General features: G+C 35.8%; 2 protein-coding genes across 2 annotated transcripts in view; one reads left to right on the top strand and one right to left on the bottom strand.

The window, feature by feature from the left end:
* The first annotated feature begins 3331 nt into the window (after positions 1–3331).
* On the top strand, positions 3332–9204 carry scd (stearoyl-CoA desaturase (delta-9-desaturase)). Its single transcript, XM_058794165.1, has 6 exons — positions 3332–3574; positions 3703–3921; positions 4651–4781; positions 5787–5992; positions 6235–6467; positions 7794–9204. The coding sequence occupies exons 2-6, from the start codon at positions 3711–3713 to the stop codon at positions 7991–7993; spliced, it is 981 nt and encodes a 326-aa protein (XP_058650148.1). The 5' UTR covers positions 3332–3574; positions 3703–3710; the 3' UTR covers positions 7994–9204.
* Positions 9205–15583: 6379 nt separating this feature from the next.
* The window catches only part of sec31b (SEC31 homolog B, COPII coat complex component), a 37455-nt gene continuing 29922 nt past the window's right edge, over positions 15584–23116 (bottom strand). Inside the window, 2 exon segments of the mRNA XM_058793599.1 lie at positions 15584–17788; positions 17870–17941. Of these exon segments, the coding sequence (XP_058649582.1) occupies positions 17609–17788; positions 17870–17941 (252 nt within the window). The 3' untranslated portion in view covers positions 15584–17608.

Genomic DNA, 23116 nt, shown 5'->3' with positions numbered 1-23116 from the left:
TAAATCTACTCAACCAATCGCTATAAGTATTGAGTTAATCACACACGGCTGTGATTGGTTCATCCCGGTCAACGCCGAGAAATGTAACACGTGCCACGTGACTCTGCTGTCTGCTCGTTATCCGTAATTATTTTTACAATTATTTTTTATAATGACAGAATAGCATACAAACAAACCGAAGTTACTGTTTCTGCCATGTAAAGATATTGCAGAAATATTAGGTGTAGTATGCTAGTCCGAATTCAGCACTTGACAAACCTTAATAGTAATAAAATATGAAAATTTCTTTGTTTATTTTGTCTTTATTTAGACTTTATAGAGTGTTATTTAACATTATTTTTTATTATGTTTCTATGGTATTGTATTCAATTTATTTATTATTTACATTTATTTATTTTTATTTTATTTTACTTTTTATTCCCTCCCATATTGTCTATTTATTTGTGTCTGTTTGCTGGTAAATGTTAAGAATCATGGCAATTATTGTACCTGGCCAATTAGACCATAACCCCTCCCATCTTATACATTTGCCTTAATACCAACATCCATTCCACCATATTTTTCTATTTCTATGGATAACAGTCTCACCAGGCGAGTAATGATGACGTTTCTAAATTCAACACTAAATAAATATACGGAATAACGCTGCCTTTTAAATTAAGTGAATAGAAGGAAATAGCATGTATTTCCGAAATTATACACTACATCTGTATAACATATAATTTCCTCTTCTAATGATATAAAATTAGATTCATTTAATAAATAATAATCAATATGCATTGGGCAGTCTAACAATAATAATAATGTGTCATGACGCATGATGCTGATCATATACACATATAAAAGCATGTAAAATCACATTTAAATGTTTGATCCAAAATGAAGAGTATCAGGCAGGCTATTAATGATCTTTGTCTTTCAAGAATCGCACAGTAGATGGCGCTACAGTTCAACTGCTGCCTTTGCCATGGACTGAATGCAAAGACTAAATAACGTGTTGCATTTAAAGGTTGGTGAAATGGTGTGTGTGTGTGATCACAAAATACTATTAACACTTTAACTGTAGGTCTAAAACTCTATCTGAGTGTTTGATAGCCTACATGCATATGCTTTTCTTCCTTTTTGATTTATTGTGCAATACAGATATGTGCAAGAACCTTCTTTATTTGTTACCACCTACATTCTAGTACATTCCAACTCTATTCCATTCCTATTCTATCATCTATAGCACAACTGTACATACAATTTATTTTATTTTCTCAATTAATTTTTTCTATTTTTGTCTAATTATTATATTTACATATGTGTGTATTTTTATTTTCATCCTTGTCTGTGTGTTGTTGTCTCTGTGTACTGGAAGCTTGTGACACTAAAGCGCAAGCATACTTGGCAATAAAGCTCTTTCTGATTCTGATTATTAATATAGAATTATAACTGCTCTCTCTTTTATTTCACCAACACTATGGAACTCTTTAATATAGCAAAACAAAAATGACGTGTAAAAATGTTTAATTATAAACTGGTGGCCAAAGGTTTGGAATAATTATGATTTTTTCAATTTTATTAAAAGAAGTCTCTACTGTACACCAAGGCTGCATTTATTTGATCAAAAATACTTTAAAAATTGTGACATATTTTAACAATGTAAAACAGCTGTTTTCTATGTGAATATCTGTTAAACTGTAATTTATTTCTGTGATTTTCAGCATCATTACTCCAGTCTTCAGTGTCACATGATCTTCAGAAATCATTCTAATCTGCTCAACAAACATTTCTGATTATTATCAATGTTGAAAACAGTTGTGCTGCACAATATTTTTGTGGAAACCGTGATATATTTTATTTTTCAGGATTCACAGATGAATAAAAAATTCAAAAGAACAGCATTTTTTTTTTTTTTTTAACATTACAAATGTCTTACTGTCACTTTTGATAAATTTAATGTCTTTTTACTGAATAAAAGTATTAATTTCTTTCTCTTTTTAATTGCATTTACCAATGGTACTTTATCACAGTTTAAAAAAACACATTAAGCAGCACAAACAGTTGTTAATAAGCAATGTGGATGTTTCCAGCATGTATGACGGCAAAATCAGAGCAAAGGTTTGAATGATATCATTCAACATCATGCCATGTCAATATCATTATCTGGATCAGATCTTGTGGAGTCATCGGTATCTTCTTCATATCAGTTTATCACAAGTGTGACACATGTGTGGAAAGTTGACTAAAGTTTTGACAACTTTTAACTCTGATGTTGAAGAACATGACAAATTATGATTTCAAAAAGAGAATAAAATGTATCTCAAAGCACAGAAATAATAATAATACAGTTTAATAATCATGGCTGAGACGATCAGTCTTCAGACAGCTGAGGAATTTCTCACAAACATGAGAAAATCAGAGCGTGTAGAGACTGATTCCTGTTGCACTGATTGAGAATTACAGTTAATAAAATACTGTATGTTGTCTTACAGAGAGTCATTTCTGCGTTTTATTTAACCAGTAAAGCTACTCTGACGCCTTGATAAGATTCACATAATTTAAAGCATTTAATCTTTAGTCAAACTAATTGTTTTGAAATGTTTAACTATACTATATTTAAATTTAGTTAGGAAAAAAATAAATTTAAGGGGAATTATAACTGGAACAAAACGATTAGATAATATATATATATATATATATATATATATATATATATTATTCATTTATAATTCGTACAAACCATTGAAAAAAATTATAATGAATCAGTTTGAACCATTCGTTTATTCGAAAAATCTGAACAAATCAATTCACATGTAATTAAATAATAATTTAATTTATTAATTTTTTCAAATTAATATAAAATATATATTATTACAAATTATATAAAAATGAAAAGCACTGGATCTAATTTGGTACAAAATAAATCAATGAATCAATTCCAAGCATGTTAATTTTTATGAAGAGTCTGAACAAATCACTAAAATGAAGGTGTTTTTGCTTAAATAAAACTCTTTTTAATTTGTTGTCCATGAGAGACTCTTTTTATTGAAGGGACAATAATTCTATAAAGTCCCTTAATTATAAGGAGGTGATTTCCGAAATCCCTGAGGTAACTGTAGTTCAGCTGATATCACTATAATTAGTATATTTCCTGTCCTGTTATCAGTATATCAATATTTATAATGTAATAATCCAAGAACAAATCAGATTTGAAAATAACGATGCGTGAAATTATGAAATAGTGTTTATGGCAAAGCCAGCAGGAGCTCGCGGTGATTGGCTGCGACTGAGGAACTCCTCGCCGGTGGGGTGAGCGGTTAACCGTATAAATGCACCGGCTCCGGTGAGGTTTAGTTGTACTGGGATGCTGGTGTGAATAACGAGAACGCGAACATCAGATGAACCCTCAGCCAATCGGAGCGCTCGCTTTAAGGTGGCATCAAACTCTTTGACCAATCACCGCGCAGTATTTCTGGCGTTCTCGACTGTGTGGCGCATCACCGGCAGCTGTTTGCGTTGAGCTGCACGCACTTGGTTTATCACTGCTTTACCGAAGCCGCGTCTTTCCTTCCGCCTGCGCATCAGATCGGTGAGTGTTTCCGCGACGCGTCGCGCAGATCTTGACCCACTTTATTCCCGCTTTGCTCTGCTTCTGTTGCATCCGCTGTTGCTTTCATGTGTTATAATAACGGAAACATGCGTGTGTGTGTTGTGCAGTGGTCATCATGCCTGACATGGAAATAAAATCTCCAAAATGGCATCCAGAACGGGAGACAGAGGAGGACGTGTTTGATCATACGTATAAAGAGAAAGAAGGGCCTAAGCCTCCCACCGTCATAGTGTGGAGAAATGTCATTCTCATGAGTTTTCTGCATATCGGAGCTCTGTATGGTCTCTTCCTGGCACCATCCGCAAGTGCTCTCACGTGGATCTGGTGTAAGTATCATGCACTTTTTATCATGCAATTTTTTTTTTTTTTATTATTTTTTAAAAAGCATAAACTCTCTATAAATCATGCGGAAATTAACATTATGTCATCATTTATCCGCTATACTAACGGGGAACACAAAAGGAGATATTTAGAAGAATGTTCCCGCTGCACTTTTCCAAAAAAAAAAAAAAAAAAAGCTGAATGGAGACTAGGGTCGTCAAGCTGCATATAAAGACTTCTGAAGGCGTGCATAACTCTTTTATTGTGTTATTAAAATTCTAAATCTCATTTTTAAATGGTCTAATGCACACAAATAGTTTTAATGACATGAAAGGGCTAAATGCAAGTGCAAATGAATTTTATTCACTCTATTAATTTTTAAAATCTCATCGGCTAGTAGTGAATCTTCAGTGCTAATATGGTTACCTGACCTCAATATAGTAAAACCTACCACTTCTGACATTTAGCTTATATTTACAGCTGGTTTACTTGCCTAAACATTTTATTCAAATTGAGAGCATCACTAGTACTAGTGCTCTTAGTGATCAGATGCATCTCATTTGCTAAAAAATGCATTAAAAAACGAGTTTAAAGATGCAAAAAATCCAGGTGTATTGAACTGTGAGTGACTCAGACTTCCTGTATGTGTATTAAAAATTGAAGTTATGTTTTGTGGGTCCAAGTAGCTCATTTGCATCTGTATGTAATGGATGGTGTATGTTTGTTTTTTGTAGTTTGTGCGTGTTTCTTGTTCAGTGCTCTGGGCATCACCGCAGGCGTTCACAGGCTCTGGAGTCACAGATCATATAAAGCATCTTTACCTCTCCGGATCTTTCTCGCTTTAGGAAACTCCATGGCTTTCCAGGTAACGAACTCCTCTTCATTCAGACCTCTTCATCTGCAAGACAGTTTGATTTATTGGTCATGATTGCATGATTGGTGTAGAGTTGAGAGACTCTGTCAAGAGTTTAGACTCGTCTCACTCTTTATTCTGAATATTTTTTACATGTCAGAATACAGGTAGAGTCATGCAAACTCTGAAATCGCACAAATGTAGATCTGGAAATGATTAAAACGTGATGCAAATGAAATTATATTTGAGCTTCTTTTCTACAAGATCATCTCAATTCTAAACATTTCAGCAGAAGCTTTTTAAGATCACGAGAAACATTCAGTCATGTGTGTTCAAACCATTTTTAATTTAGTATCAATGCGATACTATTTATTATAATTGTTGTGTTTTGAATTTAATTTTTGTTAGTTTGTCTATATAGTATTTATTATTTATTTTGTTGTAGTTAATTTAATAACTTAAACTAAACAAAAATAAGAAATGTTTTCTTAGCACTAGCTGAAATAAGCTATTTTATTTTAAATCGGTCAACGTTTATTGTATTTTATCAAGTACCAAATCTATTTTATTGTTTTAGTTAACTATAATAACCCTGGTTTAAACATTTGACTGATAGTGAACCTGTAAAAGTTGTAAAAAGTGATTAATCCCCGTCTATAAAGTTTATTATTGGTGCATATGTCTTCCGTCTATTCACTGCCAAAAAAACAAACAAAAACGTAGACCTTAGGTTGGAAGCTTGTTTCGACCACTGAATAAAAAATAAAAAAGGTAATTGCATCTCACAATCCTGACTTAACTCACAATTGCAAGTTTACATCTTGCAATTCTGAGAATAGAAGTTTGAATTGCTAGAAAAAGTCAGAAAAGTCACAATTAATTATTTTTTTTTAGTGGCAGAAATTGGCTTCCATAGATGTAATGTGTAATTTGTGTGCTACTAGTGGCACAAAGCGGAACTGCAATCTTTTTCATTAGTAGTGTAGAAATGACGTGCTTCTTCATCTCCTGCTGTAGAATGACATCTACGAATGGTCACGTGATCATCGCGTTCACCACAAATACTCTGAGACGGACGCGGACCCTCACAACGCCGTGCGAGGGTTTTTCTTCTCTCACATCGGCTGGCTGCTGGTTCGCAAACATCCGGATGTCATCGAGAAGGGACGCAAGCTGGATCTCAGCGACCTGAAGGCCGATAACGTCGTCATGTTTCAGAGGAGGCAAGTCTGAAATCACTTCATATGTGACCCAGGAGCACAAAACCAGTCATAAGGGTCAATTTTTGGAAATTGAGATTGATACATCATCCGAAAGCTGAATAGAGATACAACTATTTGAAAATCTGGGGGAAAAAATCTAAATATTGAGACCGCTTTTGTGCTCCAGGGTCACATTTGTCAGTCAAAACGGTGGTTTTGGCCAGAATAAACTGTTTTAACTGAGTTTGATTTAATTGTCTCAGGCACTACAAGCTGTCTGTGCTGCTGATGTGCTTCTTCGTGCCGACGTTCGTGCCGTGGTACATGTGGGGCGAGTCTCTGTGGGTGGCGTATTTCGTCCCTTCCCTCCTCAGATACGCGACTGTGCTCAACGCCACCTGGCTGGTCAATAGCGCCGCGCACATGTGGGGAAACCGGCCCTACGACGGCAACATCAACCCCCGGGAGAACAGATTCGTCACCTTCAGCGCTATAGGTACGTCTCATATAGACAACGTGAGACCGGCGAGCTGGTCTGAGCTGGTTTACAGCCTGTGAGGGTCAAATTTACATTTACATTACATTTAGTCATTTAGCAGATGCTTTTATCCAAAGTGACTTACAAATGAGGACAATGGAAGCAATCAAAATTAACAAAAGAGCAACGGTATGCAAGTGCTATAACAAGTCTCAGCCTAACGCAGTTCACATAACAAGGTTTTTAAAAAAATTTTTTATTGTATAATAAATAAAAAGAAACAGATAGAATACAAAAAGATTAGAAAAGCTAGTATTAGTTTTTTTTTTTTTTTAAGAAAACAACCAGTAAATTAATAGAGTGCAAGTTTTTTTAAGAATAGAATTAGAATAGAGTGCTAGAGTTAGAGGATCAAATAAAGATGGAAGAGATGGAATGAGGCATTTGCAGCATCAACACAACCAGTGGTGATTCTTTTCAGTAAGAATCAGTGATGTGACAAAGTTGAGAGTTTAACTTTAACTACCAATAGACTGTCCAAAAAATAAGCTTTAGCTCTTTGAAGTTTTTGTGCAATCAAGAACATTTAATCTGAAGTGCTCAGTGCTATAATGCAAAAGAAACAAAGATGTAGCTTTGGAGGAAATGTGCATTTGTATATAATGTGTGTGTGTGTGTGTGTATAATAGGATCTCAATTTAGAATGTCTAATATATTGTATTAAAATGTATAAATATATTTTAGCCAAATATTAGAAATTATATTTCAGTTACATTTACAGTATATTTTTGATGTAAGAAATACATAATTGCAATTTTGATATATAATTATAATTTATGTAAAAATGTATAAAAAAAAAAAGTTAAATTATAATATAATAATTTTGCTTAATGGAAAAAAACTATTATATATATATATATATATATTAGTATAAACATTTTTATACAAGTTATTTTTTCTATTATATTTAGAATATATTTTTGATGTATAAAATAATTATATACTGATATACAATCATTATAATTTTGGAGGAAAATGTTATGGTAAAATTTTTGTGAAATATAATATTGTATTTAACTTCTCACACACACACACACACACACACACATATAGTAGAAATATAAACGATGCATAAATATATTTTTGCCAAATATTAGAAATTATATTTCCATTACATATAAACAAAACTTTTATATATGTAAGACACATATAATGACATCAAAATAAATGTATATCATTTCTTTTATTTTGTATAATAGAAAAAAACCCTTTAGGCTTCTATTAGATTGTGGATGGATGATTAATTTCCAGTTTGACTAATCGTCTCCTGGTTTTATTTCTCAGGCGAAGGCTTCCATAACTACCACCACACGTTTCCCTTCGACTACGCCACCAGCGAGTTCGGCTGCAAATTCAATCTGACCACCTGTTTCATTGACTCCATGTGTTTCCTGGGTCTGGCCAGAGAGCCCAAGCGTGTGTCCAAAGAGGCTGTGCTCGCTCGAGCTCAGCGCACCGGAGACGGCAGCCACAGGACCGGCTAATGGTCACCATCCATCCGAACGAACTGCCAAACTGAACGCCGAAGGACAATCAGTCCTTCCAGTGACGGGGAGTTTCGACGCTGTTGAAGTTTCTGCACTAACTTCGTGTTAGATGACAAATGTTTTTTTTCCCCCCAGTGTAGTCAGTGACGCTTTAATACGGGGATCTGACCTGTTTGTGTAGCGCTTATTCAGATTTTCTTTCCGGCTTCCTCTCCTCGAACAGCAGCTGTAGATATTTTTGAGTCCGGTCTAAGCTCTTGTCGCTGACGTGCCGGTTTGCTCAATGCAGGAGCTAAACACAGCGCCTAACAACCCCAATACTCTTTTTGTGTGCGTCCCTTACCAAATCTAGCTGTGCATTTTGGTAGAAATTAACTAAGATGCACATCTATTTAATATACTACAGCTGCACCTTACTGTATCTGGACTAGACCAAATACAGACTAGACTAGAGTATTTCTTAATTTAATATTGCCAATCGGTTTTGTTGCCTTGCCATACTTGCACAAAATGTTCATTTGGAGAAATGCTTGAATAGTTGGAATCTGTGTTGATGATTTGTGATGATATTTTTGTGCATTTTTGACCACAGCACAAATACGACAGACAGCCGTGAAACGGTTAATACGTTAATACGTCTGTTAGTGTAAGCATGCTGTATTAATACAGAACTCTCTTTTCTATCACAAAATAATACAGATGGATGTATCTGCAGATTTACAGTAATTATAATACTTAATGTGTGTTATGATGCCAAAAACCATTGTGTTGCATGCGATCTGAATGGTGTGGGCTGGTTTTTGCTCTAGTTTACCTGTATGTTTACTCAAACATAATCTATTTTCAGAGATTTTTTCAGTGCTATTTTTCCATTTTTGGATTTAATTTGACAAATTGCTTGTAATTAATTTGTTTGGTAATTTTAAAAACATTTGGATTGTAGTTCTTTGAAGACTTTATAATATATTTTGACTCCCGATCCTCTCACACAGGACAGATCGCCTTATTTTTACTCTTGACACTTGTGACTCAAGGTGCCAAAAAGCGGTTGTGGTATTTCTCATGCTGTTTGGAAGAAGCCTTCAGCTCTTAAAACTAATGTGATGTTCCTGTTTGCGATAACAGCCTGTAATAATCAATAGACACTTGTTTCATAATCATTTACTGGAAATAAAGTCTGAAGCGACAAGCTTCTACACTTTCTGACACGTCCGAGTTCTGCACTTAATTTCATACTGTTCTGCCAATTTTCTCTGTTTTGTGGCATTTTTAAAAGTTCTTGAATCTTTTGAAGTCTCTAAAGCATATATCAGTCTTTCAGTTATATGCTCTGGTCACTTCACTTTATTAAAACTTGATTATTTACACAAAATGCAAATAAACTGAATGGAAATGAACTGATAGTTAAGTTTATATTTTTGTCCAACTGATTTATGCAATTTGATCAAACAGGACGGAAAGAGTTAGGCAAACCACCCAACACTACAAATCATAACAACTGATCAAATCTATAGATAATACTTACCAGGTATTACCATTAGTTTAGCGTGTATAATAATATAACTCATAGTGTAAAATAGTCTAACTGATTGCTTTAAGATGGAAAAGCTGCCCATAACTCCTGGTCTAGGATCGGTTTTCTTCGTAATAATAGCATAACGAAATAGATTTGGCAAACGATCCAGAGTATCTTCTGCTTTCAATGCATTTTTGCAGAGGGGAGCAAAGTAGCCAATCACAGACATGTTTGTTGATTTCTACAACGCAATGGCCAATCAGAGGTGTTGGAATCCACGCACTCACCGCTTTTTGTCCAGCGCCGAGTTATATCATGCTTGTAACAGCATTAAAAAAATAAATAAATAAAAAATTGTGTGGTCACATTCATTGGTTAAAACGGAACTTTGTAAGATCGTGATGAATGAGTGACAGTTTTTAATAAATTTAAAGGGAGCGCTCTTTGCATCGATAATATATTCAGAATTTAAATAAAACTTGTTTCTCATGCTTGACAAGCGACCATCTATGACACAGAGATAGCTAACTACTACATTATAGATCAAGATAATCATTTCAGAAGCACAGTGATGTGACCGCAACCGAGCCTGGTCCAAACGCAGGATTTAGGTAAGGAAACGGTTATTAATTATTTGTATTGGCTGCCATGCCAAATCATGCACTTGCTTGCTTTTCTGTTTAATTTAATTGTTAGTGAATTATTGTGAAGTGTTACCCAAATAATGCATTTTGATTGATTATAACAGTGTTTTTTCAGCTGGTGGTACACAACTTGATGATAAACGTTATGTAATTATGATTTTTTTTTTTTTTTTGCGCAATTTGTTTTGGTTTGTCTCCAGCGCGACAAATTTTAATTTGAATCCTCTGACAGACGTCAATTATATTGAAGACTTCTTAAAACAAAACTCTAAACAGATTTGTAATTTGTAAACGTACATTTGACAAACCTTTAATAACGGTGATTTTCAGGTTCAGTTGATGCTCTGTTGAGAATTCCAACGGAAAACGCTCGAGCAAGAGGAACTGTCTGCTGTTGCTATGGTTACCTTGCCAATGTCCGCTTTAGGGCTTTGATTTGATTACAAAAAGAATCGATTCCGAAGGCTTGAATCAACTCTTCTTTTGTTCGCTAGTGATTGGAAGCCCGATTCATTAAGCTTCGTATTAGGAAAAGGCTCTTTTCTACAATCATGTACGTGATTTGGACGAACATTCTATCCGAAAAATAAAGAAAGCAAGAACTAATCAAAGAAAAAGAGAATTAACGATGAATCGCCCTCAAACATTTTAAAATCGAACAACCTAGTCCGCTCACAATTTCGCGCCAATTTATGAAAACACGATTGTAATCAAACTTTGGCGGTTTACTATCATAATTATCGGATCGTTTGTGTCGTGTTGATTTAAACACACAAGAGCTTCAGATCGGCTTTCTGACTTCAATCACAATCTCCTAAATGGGTTCAGGCAAAGTCTTAATTCCTGCTGTTAAATTACAGTGCATTATTTTCTCAGGTCATATTAAACTTCATGTTTGTACTTGTCTCTCATTCTCTCCGGCAGGTTGTGTTTGTAATGGCATTTGTGCAGTTCACAATCACATTTTATCCAGACTGCAGAATCAGCACTAGTAGCCTACCACAGTCACTGCAGAAACGGGTTCATTTTATAGCTACAGATTGATGTTTGAACGAATAAGTATAATAATAATAAGTATAAGTATAATAATGATTATTATTAAAACATTCCTCAAATTTCACAGGTATTTCAAGTATGTAAGTATGGACAATAAACAGCAGAAGGTTATGATGATGATGTTAAAGGCTACATGGCTTAAATAAATGCAATTACTAAATATGAAGTGTTTCAGTGTCTTCTGGCCTCGTGTTAATTTCCAGATAGTGTCTGACACACAGCCCCAGAACCGCTGCACCGTGTTATTCATTTGGTTATTCTCGGTCATTGAGGTGTTACGTCATCATGGCAAAAGGTTACAAAAGTTCACAACATCCCGGGAATTTCAACAGCAGATCAACGTGAGCCAATCAGCAGCGCCGTATGACCCCACTGGACCAATCCGCGAGCGCCTCTCAAATGTAGGGGAGAATGGGGACGGTTGTAACACTTTTTGCATTTCCTTTAGTTTTTCAGAGACTGTTTGCATCAGAAAGCCAGAATTTTAATACAATAAAGCCAAGTCAGTCGGCTACTCAACCACATTGCTGTAACACGTGCACATATGATTATATACACACAATTTATACTTGAATAGACAGAGTCAAATTTGCAACTACTGACCCCAGAACAGGGGACGGTTGCAAAATTCATTAAAATGTAATTAAAACCAGGGTTTGAAATTAACCCCCGCCAAATGCGGGTAAAAATCAGCTGTGGCGGGTAACGTCGTCAAATCACTAGCCAATTTGGCGGGTTACTTTTCGTAAGTTATGTTCACTCATTCATTTCTTGGGGAAGTTCATGCAAGACAGATCTGCGCAGGTTCAGTGCAAAAACTGAACTGGTCAGACATCATGACATTATCGAGTATATTGCAAAAACCAAACAAAACACACCTACAGAGTGCACGCATGCGCGAGGAAGTCTAGTTAGACTAACTAGTGTGCGCGCGCATTTAGAGTGTGTTCTTTCACTGCATGATTCAGTCTATTAATATGCATCACATAATTCAAGATAAGGTGGCAGAAAATGTATATATAGTTAATCAATATCACACGAAGAGTGCCGTTTTTTTCTTAAAGAATCAGCATGGTTACAAATGTGACATTTTGTTTATTGAAGTGTTGTATAAAATCAAAGTTATTATCAAGAGACTTACGTTTTAGACACCATATTGCCTGTTTTTGCTCTATTTCGCCAAGAAAAAAAATTCTAAACACAGCCACGGCGCTGTTTTGCGTCTCCGAGCAATTTGACAGTGTTTCGTTCCTGAATGAATCAACCGTTTGAATGATTCGGTTCAATCGCAATGACTCGCTTATTAACAGTGACTTGATGCCACCTGCTGGCGGTTTTAATTTTACATTTAAAGTATCTTTTCATTTTTAATATAATTTCAAATATCGGTATTCAACATTTCATGTTTAAAGTATCAAAACTTTATTTATGCATTTGTTACTGCAGGTTAAAGCATTCCATGTCCCTCTGAGCTACATTAACATGTGAAAATACATCTGAATGCCATGAACTTCTGCAAAGATGAATTTTCTTGATACTGATTTTGTTTGTTTAGTAACAGCCTAAATGTATTATTATTATAATTAATTGATTAAATGTAAGAATTTGACTCAAAAGATGATGCACACTTTTAGAAAAAATGGCTTTATAAAGGTAAAAATGCCCATAAAAGGTTAAAATCAATTTAAACTTATTGGAAAAGATTAATTTCTATCACTGCTGTGAACTGACCAGCACACAGAATATGAAGAACATCAAAAACTATAGGAGTCAGCTGTCCACGGTAGTCCTTAAGATATCAGCACAATAACACACTCAGCAAAATATCGTCTAATTATCGCTAACGATAAAATCCCAGAAAATATTGAGATATATATATATATATTTATATATTTTATTTTGTCAATATCGCACACCCTTAGTACTGACACAAAATTATTTGCAATGGTCGCTTTGTCACGTCCAGTGTAGACAGCCTCAAGCTGCTGGTTTATTTCTGTTTTTGTTTTGTTTTTTGGCTAGTAGAAGTAATGAATGGCCGGTAACTTAAAAATTTAGCAGCCAAATTAGCTGGTGAGCAGTGTTGGGCACGTTACTTTAAAAAAGTAATTCGTTATAGTTACTAGTTACTTCTCACAAATAGTAACTGAGTTACATCATTATAAAAGTAACTAATTACCAGAGAAAGTAACTATTGTGTTACTTTATATAAAAAAAAAAAATTAAAAAAAAAGTGTTTAAATATGTCAAATAACTTGGATGCCCCCAATATTAAATGAATGAAATGGACACTAAATAGAATAAATTATTATTATAAAACATTGTACACTAATCTATTTTAATATTTCTGTGGGACAATGTGAGAGACACCTATCAAATTCAATATATTATTGTAAATAGTATCAACCAATTATATATATATATAAAGCTTGTGTTTGTAAAATGGCACAGTTTTTTTTTTTTTTTTTTTTTTAAATATCTGACACTTAGCATCAGTCAGTCAAGCATTATAATCTGATATTATGATAATTTAGCATTATATGATGATAGAACTTTAGTAATTATTTGTCATGTTGACTGAACTTAGGACTGGTGGTGGTGCTTAAGATATTGTTTGTCATTTAGTGTTTCGATAAAAAAAGGGGGAAAAAAACACCCTAAAAATAATACTGATAAGATAACAAAATTCCTACGAATTCTACTACTAATAACAATATAAAATGCATTAATGATTAATGAGCTGCTGGGTTCATGAATATTAATCACGTTGTCTGAGTTCGTTCGAATTGATTTGCTGAAATCAAAATAGGGACGATAATGGGTGAGCGCCAGCCAATGAGATTGTCGCTTGCGCATAGTTCCGCCCACTACTGGAGAACCCGGCAGTTCTTAAAAACTGAAGAATTCAAAGGAACTCGTTATTTTGACAGGAAAATGCAACAAAGAATATCGTTTACATGTAGCGCGTCACTTCTGCATGTTATGAAATCGTTCATCGTTACTGAAAAAATAACGCCGTTAGTAACGCCGTTATTCCCATCACTGTAGATGACACAGCCTCTATAATTTCTTCAACAACAACAAAAACATGTGGACATCACAACCCTTGCAAAAATTAACCATGGTTTTATCGAATAGCTAGTAAAACGGCTTAATTTTCTTTTGCGTGATTTCGGAACGCTTGAAACTATAAAATCAATCAGACAGCTGTATTTATGCCATGGTCTGTCTGAATACTCGATTCTGATTGGCTGGCAGGTGTTGAACCGCACAGGTAGTTCCAGGTCAGTTTAATCACGTTCTATATTAATGCGCTTCCTATAAACATTGGTAACCATAGTAACATACAGTTACGAAAATAACCGATATTTTTATCGTTCCGGTCAAATATTATTAACATCTTTAATATGCTGGCAAATAACCATGGCATAAACGGGATAATCAACGGCTAGCTGTGCATTAAACGATCTGAATGCCACCCACACCCATTTGGCCAGCAGCGGCCCCGTTGATGAATATTATCACTGTATTTCATTCCTGATTGAAGAAATCAGCCCATGTTGCAACCGTCCCAACTCTCCCCTTCTTATGAAATCATACAGTCGCTAAAACGAGAAACGAACGGCTGCGGTTTCACCGGGTCACATTCCATCAGACTCGTTGTTACACATGAAACTCATCCGGTGTGTCGCACATGATAAACCCAGCGGGAAAATCCGCAAAATAGATACCGACTCGTTTTACAGAGTTCACTATGAACGAAAGCGCAGTTTGTCCCTGTTTTTATCAAAGCGCCACATGCACATAGGTCTACTACTACTGAATTTGATGCATTAATATTCATGTTAAATATTACATTAATATATAAATAATTAAACATTTTAAACATATAAATAATAATGGTAAGTCACTATTTTTCCCAGTAATAAGACGGTGTGATGTGGCTCATAATTCACGATAAAATTGCAGATTATCCATGGAATGAAATAAATCCTGCGTTTAAATGAAGAGAAAGGGATGCTTTGAGTTAGAAAAGATTCCTTTCTCGCCCTCTACAGGATAAAATCAAAATCCAAACATTACAAACTACAAACTGAATTTAACCCACGTTTTGTTGAAATAGTCTTTACTGACCCCAATGATTTGTGTGTAAAAGCTTGTGATTTCAAACTTTAATCCTCCACACCTGCATCAGATCAAGATTTTGAGGTTAATTCAAATTACAAAATTAAATCAACACAAAATAACTAAGCATTATTCTGAAGAATATTAATTCTTTAAATGCTTGATATGCCCTTTAATGAAAACAATATACTGCAATATTGAAAGTCAAAAAGTTGCATGTTGAAATAAACAGCTGTGACGCATTGAGCATTTATGAAAGTTGTGTATATTTTATTTCAAGTGTTTTCAAGCATGTAAGAGTTTGACTCACGAACTTCAGAATGAACTGGACACAGAACGGCACGACCGTGATGGGGACATATTCATTACCAGAACATAAACACGTAAAAAAGATGAAACTGTGTCATCAGGTTAACTGTTCAGTTACATTCAGTTTCTTTGCTCTGTTGAAGTACTGAAGACAGAAGAATCTCACAAAACCTGTCGAGATACGTCTAGGTGAAATTACATTTTAAATAAATAAGAATATTTTTAGGACCATTAATATTTAATGACAATTCAACAGAGTTTGACATTTCAAAGAAAAAATAAAATAAATCCTTTTCTTTTACACGCTCAGAAATAAAGGCACAGAAGCTGTCACTGGGGCGGTACCTTTTCAAAAGGTACATTTTTGTGCCTATTAGGTTCAAATATGTACACTTTAAGTACTAATATGTACCTTTAAGGTACCAAAATGGACCCTTTAGGTACAAACATGTACCTTTTGAAAAGGTACCGCCCCAGTGACAGCTTCTGTACCTTTATTTCTGAGAGTGTATTCACTGATTTTTGGGGTGAAATAACACATGGACACTTTCTTGACAGATTTTATGAGATTCTCACTCACTTCAGCCCAAAGTCTTACAGATTCAGTGCCATTCATCTTTGTTGCAATGGTTTGAGGAACATCTAATGAAGCTCTGGCTTTTCTACAGGAGTGTCTGGAGGAGAAACAGCAACGCGGTTCTCTAGGAGCGAGTGCAATAGAAAACAAGCCTTCACACAAACCAAATCCAATCAAAAACATGGAATTCAACAGTCAGTCAGTAATGAACCTCGTCCACTAACAATCATCACGACGAATAAACTACAGACAGCATCACGACTTTCTGCTCTCGTAATATTAAAACTGGACCTCATTCATGAAATGCATTCAGAACGAATCTGTGTGGAAATAATACACGACAAAATCACATTCTTACATTGAACTGAACGCAACAATTTACACAAAAATGATTTTACATACGATTTACACAAATTGGTTCTGCTTGTTTTAAGGGCCATTTATAGGCAAAATATGGCATTCAATTCAATGCAATTTATGCAATAATTTTTTTTTTATGAACAATTATGCACAGAAAGTCGTTCTGCAAGTGTAGATTCTCAAATTGAGTTAATTTACATAAGAATTATATTCCAAATGATTTGCACAAATAGGTTGTTCTTGTTTTAAGGCATTTTTAGGCAAATTGTTGCATTCAATGCAGTGCAGTTTATGAAATAACTCTTACGCATTGCATTCTTACATTGAACTGAATGCAATAATGTACACCATTTGGTTGTGTTTGACAAACTGTTGCATTCAATTCAACACAATTGATGCATTAATTCCTATATGAACAATCATGCACAGAAAGTAATTCTGCTTGTGTAGATTCTCACACTGAACTGAATGCAGCAATCTATGCAAGAATTATTTAAGAAATAATTTTTTTATTTTTTATTCTTAGACAAACGGTTGCATTCAGTTCAACACAATTTATGAAATAATGTTTTTTTTAAATGCACAATTATGCACAATTAAAAAGGCCCGTTCTTACTTTGAAAGCAATCACTTATACAAACAGGTTTTGCTTGCTTCAAGGCCTATTTTTAGGCAAACCACATTTAATTCAATGCAATTTATGCAACAATGTCATTCTGCTTGCATTTCATGATAAGGTTCCCACATTTTCACACTGAATTAAATGCAACATTTTGCACAAATGAGTTCTGCTTGTTTTAAGGCCTGTTTTAGACAATCCATTGCATTTAATTCATTGCAATTTATGCAATAATGGTTTTATGAACAATTCTGCACAGAAAGTCGTTCTGCTTGTTGTGGGATGAATAAGGCCTGCTGCATGGAAGGATCGGCGGGATATTAACGCTGCATTCATTCTTAAAGCACAGTTCAGCGACAGATCAAAACACAACCGGATCTGCCGTGTTTGCCGTCAAGCGCTGGAGTCACACGGCCAGCTTGTTGGCGATGGTCATGAGCATTTTGAGGACGGGCATAAAGGCAGAGATCTCGCTGAAGTTGCTGCTGCTCACCACCTGCGTGTGAACCTCCAGACCCTGCTGATAGTTGCGGGCGTTGACGCAGTGGCTGATCTCGTGCAGGCCGCCGAGGATGCTGGGAGAGAGCTGAGGGGCGGCAGGACACAGGAGAGGTTTATTAGGACGATTTAGAGACTGAAGAGCCGGGAATAAACGTCTTTAACTCACCGCTTGGTCTCGCAGCTTGTCGTACAGACTCTCCAGACGTTTGGAGGCATCGTCCAGTTTGCGCTTTGTTTGCTGCAAGGGAAGATCATAGATTAAATAAATAAGTCCAGTTCACTTTGCAGCTTATTCTGGTCAGACATCTGCCCACTTACACAAGACTGTTAGCAGCTTTGTTTGCATTGGCACAGAATATCAGATTGGTTACACAAATGTAAAAACAAAGTCCTGATTTTTCACAACCGTTATGAACCTCTTCCAAATGTGGTTTTAAATCAGCTACATATCTGATATCTGGACATCCCTGATTTTGAAAATATATATATTTTTTAATAGTATAAGATATATAATATCTTATAATACACAAAAAAGAAAACAACAGAACATTCTGTGAAGATAACTTTTCTTAATGTTGCTTGCACAAAAACTCAGCTTCTTTTGAGGCAGAAACTTTAAATAATAATAAATAATAATAATAATAATAATAAATTAATTCATTGATCACAAATTAATCAGTCATCAATTTAGGCTGAGAAATTACCCCCATAAAGATCATTTAAAGTCATTTTTGTTCTAAATGAGAAAAGCACTGAATAGACATTACAAGAAATATTTTGATTCAACATGCATGGTAATAAAATTGAATAATAAATATGAAACTAAAACTACCAGATTCCACCAAATGTAATTGTTGCACTTTATTTTAACTCAGAATTCTATGTAGATATAATTATCTAAAAATAAAAATAAATAAAAACGTAATTTTTTTATCCATTCAGTCAAATTAAAAAAAAAAAAAAAAAAAAAAAAAAGTTTATCTATAGACGAAGGAAAATGGAAAAAACACCTTTTTACTAATAGTCCAGGTGATGTGTGAAAATAATGTTCACTTTTTCATAAAAGCATGAAACTTAGTACACTTGTATAGTTTGCAGCCCTAAACATTTTCAGAAATGGAGCCATCGCAAAAACACCTCGTGGTTGCCATGGCGACTATTTTACTTTCCACCATAACCAAATTATGTATTTTGTGCCATATCTCCTGAACCAAACATGATAACACAGAAAAGGTGATGTCTACCCCTATGTTTTGATTACAGTGCTACAGCATATACAGGTGCATCTCAATAAATTAAAATGTCGTGAAAAAGTTCATTTTTTCTTGTAAGTTATTTCAAAAAGTGAAACCTTCATATATTTTAGATTCTTTGCATGTAAAGTAAAACATTTCAAAAGTTTTTGTGTTTTAATTTTGATGATTAGAGCTTACAACTCATGAGTGTCAAAAATCAGTATCTCAAAATATTAGAATATTTACATTTGAGTTTGAATAAATGACCATCCCTACAGTATAAATTCTGGGTATCTCTTGTTCTTTGAAACCACAATAATGGGGAAGACTGCTGACTTGGCAATGATCCAGAAGACGAACATTGACACCCTCCACAAAGAGGGTAAGTCACAGAAGGTCATTACTGAAAGGTGTGGCTGTTTACAGAGTGCTGTATCAAAGCATATTAAATGCAAAGTTGACTGGAAGGAAGAATTTGGGTAGGAAAAGGTGCACAAGCAACAGGGATGACCGCAAGCTTGAGAATACAGTCAAGCAAAGCTGATTCAAACACTTGGGAGAGCTTCACAAGGAGTGGACTGAAGCCAGAGTCAGTGCATCAAGAGTCACCACGCTCAGACGTCTTCAGGAAAAGGGCTACCAAGCCACTTCTGAACCAGAGACGACGTCAGAAGCGTCTTAACTGGGCTGTGGAGAAAAAGAACTGGACTGTTGCTCAGTGGTCCAAAGTCCTCTTTTCAGATGAAAGTAAATTTTACATTTCATTTGGAAATCAAGGTCCCAGAGTCTGAAGGAAGAGTGGAGAGGCACAGAATCCATGTTGCTTGAAGTCCAGTGTGAAGTTTCCACAGTCAGTGATGATTTGGGCTGCCATGTCATCTGCTGGTGTTGGTCCACTGTGTTTTCTGAAGTCCACAGTCAACACAGCCATCTACCAGGAGATTTTAGAGCACTTCATGCTTCTGTTGACAAGCTTTATGGAGATGCTGATTTCATTTTCCAGCAGGACTTGGCACCTGCCCACACTGCCAAAGGTACCAAAAGCTGGTTCAATGACCATAGTGTTACTGTGCTTGATTGGCCAGCAAACTCGCCTGACCTGAACCCCAGAGAGAATCCCAACAATGCAGATGAGCTGAAGGCCACTGTCAAAGAAACCTGGGCTTCCATACCACCTCAGCAGCGCCACAAACTGATCACCTCCATGCCACGCAGAATTGAGGCAGTAATTAAAGTAAAAGGAGCCCCAACTAAGTATTGAGTACATATACAGTAAATGAACATACTTTCCAGAAGGCCAACAACAATTCACTAAAAATGTTTTTTTTTTATTGGCCTTATGAAGTATTTCTAATTTGTTGAGATGTGAATTGGTGGGTTTTTGTTAAATGTGAGCCAAAATCATTACAATTAAAAGAACCAAAGACTTAAACTACTTCAGTCTGTGTGCATTGAATTTATTTAATACACGAGTTTCACCATTTGAGTTGAATTACTGAAATAAATGAACTTTTCCACGACATTCTAATTTATTGAGATGCACCTGTACAGCAACATAAACTGTTCAGTTGAAGAGTTAATGGTGAAATCAGCAATGTGAGAAGGAAATCACAGTATCACATATAATTAATATTTTATTCAATAATACACGAAAAGATTTTTTTCAAGAATACTATCATGTATTTCAGATCATATATTTAAAATCATCTCAGGTAAGTGTATTTCCAATACATTCTTGTTCTTTCTCAACAACGCTCAAACATCACACGCACAAGGCAACGCAATCAGGTGAACAGTTAATGGTTAATTTATTGACTTTATGAGAAGGATTACAATGAAATCTCAGAAGATGCAGAATGAAATTTCAAACATATTTCATGTAAACTTAATTTACAATCATTCTCTGGTGCCAGAGTTGTCTATTATGTTGTCCACAAGGGGGAAGCCAGAGTCCTGCATGCGGGCAGGTACACGCAGGTGAACCGCTAATATATGATGTAACGGGTGGAATAATATTTATGTGTAGGGTGTGGTGCGGGTGCGGGTGCGGGCCGGACGGACGGTGACAAGCACGGGCGGGTTGCAGGTTGAATAACCAAGACTATTTCGACTCTGTCCAGTACATGCTGAGCAATGTAGCCAATCACGCTGCCACTGATTGACAGCTATAGAGATTATATTAAAGTGAGCGCTCTTTGCTTGCTTTTTCTTTTTAATCTTTTCACAATTTGAATAAAAGTTTTAATAAATGAGTTTTGTCTACCTCGTGTAGGAGATTTAATGCAGGTGCGGTTTGGGTCCCAGTTTTTATGTCAAATGGGATTAAATTAGTGTTGCCATCAGATAACGTGTCGGGTGTTCTGTTAATTACTGCAATTGTGGGAAGATCATTTCACCAAAAAGGAAAGGTGAATGAAAATGATCCTCCTGATGTTGTGCGATGCAAACCTGCAAGATCAAGCTGTCTTTATGGTCCTTGAAAGTCAGCTGGTCACCAAAAAATAATTTTTGATGAACCTAGCAGGATGATGAAATCATGCTGTAGAGTCGGAGTGGCAGGGAAAGCGAGAAGCTCAGTCTTTGCCGGGTTGAGTTGTAGGTGATGTTCTTTCATCAATGCCGAGATGTTTGCCAGGCAGCCAGAGATCCATGCAGCTACTATTGGATTGTCTGGTTGAAATGATTGATAGAGCTGTGTGTCAAAGGTAGAATTTGGTAGGAGAAACCATGTGCTTGTATAATGGGTCCCAGTGATGTAGTGTTTATGGAGAAGATGAGGGGTCCTAGAACTGATCCCTGAGGAACCCCTGTGGCCAGTTGGTGTTCTTTGGATACCTCTCCTCCCCTGGAAACCCTGAAAGACCTACCTGTGAGATAATATTCAAACCAGTGGAGTGCAGATGGTAGACAGGAGAATCTGATGATTAACAGTGTCAAAAGTGGCAGATAGATCCAGCAGAGTAAGAACTGATGATTTGGAATCAGCTTTCTCTATCTGCAGGGCTACAGTGACCGACAGCAAAGCAGTCTCAGTTGAACGGCTGCTGCTGAAACCTGATTGGTTAAAGTTCAGTTGGTCATTCTGTGAAAGAAATAATGTAACCATGTCTATAAAGGTGTGAACCAAATGGTCCATTCCATTAGAATAACAAAGGAACAGCATTCCTCAGGAACGTCTTGTAGATTGCAGGATCTCCAGCGGGAAGGTCCTAACAGTATTTGTTGTTTCTAGCCCTTTTGTCATCAGGTATAAAATTATATCCCACGGCCAGAACTTTGGGAGAAGCTAGGATTCATACAAGGGTTAAGATTGTTTGAAGGAAGACATGCTAACATCGCTATTGAAGAACTGCTACACTACTATCTTCAATAAATTCTTCTCCCCAAAAAATCTTTGGTCAAGCCTACTTCATTTTTTGTATTAGAGAAATCTATTACATTGGTGAGCCACCCAAAAGACTGCTCAGCAAAAATACAGTGAAGATGATGATACATGGGGCAACTTTTTAGGTTAGAAGGGGTAGTATGCACAGGCCTGTCTAAACAGATATTGTCTTGACAAGACGTTAATGTGGATTATAAAGTGTCAGTTGCTCCAGAGATATGGAGTTTAACAGAAGCTGTTACCATAATAGCATGAAACTGAAAATAATTTTTATTGTAAAGGGAAGAGTGGGTTGAGTATTTCCAATTATTAGAAATGAGAAGGCCAGTTCCCTTCCAACCTGACGGGGGGTGTGAGAGAAAGGGAAGTTGTTAGAGAGAACAGCAGGGGTTGCGTTGTCTTCTGGACGAATCCAGGTCTCAGTCAAGCCCAAGATACTAAGAGCAGACTGAGAAGCAATGGCCAGAATGAAGTTTGTTGACAGCTGACTGACAATTCCAGAGACCCACAGAAAATGACAGAGGTGCAGCAGAAGAGGAGCAGATAGGACACAGTTTAGTAAGATTGCGTTGCCGTCTGCGTGTGATGTTTGAGCATCGTTAAGAGAGAACAAGAATGTATTGGAAACATACATTGTCTCCTACCTGACTCTGCCTGAGAGGTAAGGAGAAATACATCATTGTAATCCTTGGCCATCAAAACATAGGGGTAGACATCACCTTTTCTGTGTTATCATGTTTGGTTCAGAAGATATGACACAAAATACATAATTTGGTTATGGGCGGAAAGTAAA

Source organism: Onychostoma macrolepis, chromosome 12, assembly GCF_012432095.1.
Source record: "Onychostoma macrolepis isolate SWU-2019 chromosome 12, ASM1243209v1, whole genome shotgun sequence".
In the NCBI taxonomy this organism is placed as follows: domain Eukaryota; kingdom Metazoa; phylum Chordata; class Actinopteri; order Cypriniformes; family Cyprinidae; genus Onychostoma; species Onychostoma macrolepis.
The sequence above is the reverse complement of the archived record's forward strand: the minus strand, read 5'-3'. Positions and strand labels throughout refer to the sequence as shown.

Bases quoted from the DNA above. Each gene is read 5' to 3' on its own strand.
- scd (XM_058794165.1), top strand. From the start codon at position 3,711: ATGCCTGACATGGAAATAAAATCTCCAAAATGGCATCCAGAACGGGAG. The intron at 5,993-6,234 runs GCAAGTCTGAAA...TAATTGTCTCAG, and splicing joins GTCGTCATGTTTCAGAGGAG to GCACTACAAGCTGTCTGTGC. The intron at 6,468-7,793 runs GTACGTCTCATA...TTTATTTCTCAG, and splicing joins CGTCACCTTCAGCGCTATAG to GCGAAGGCTTCCATAACTAC.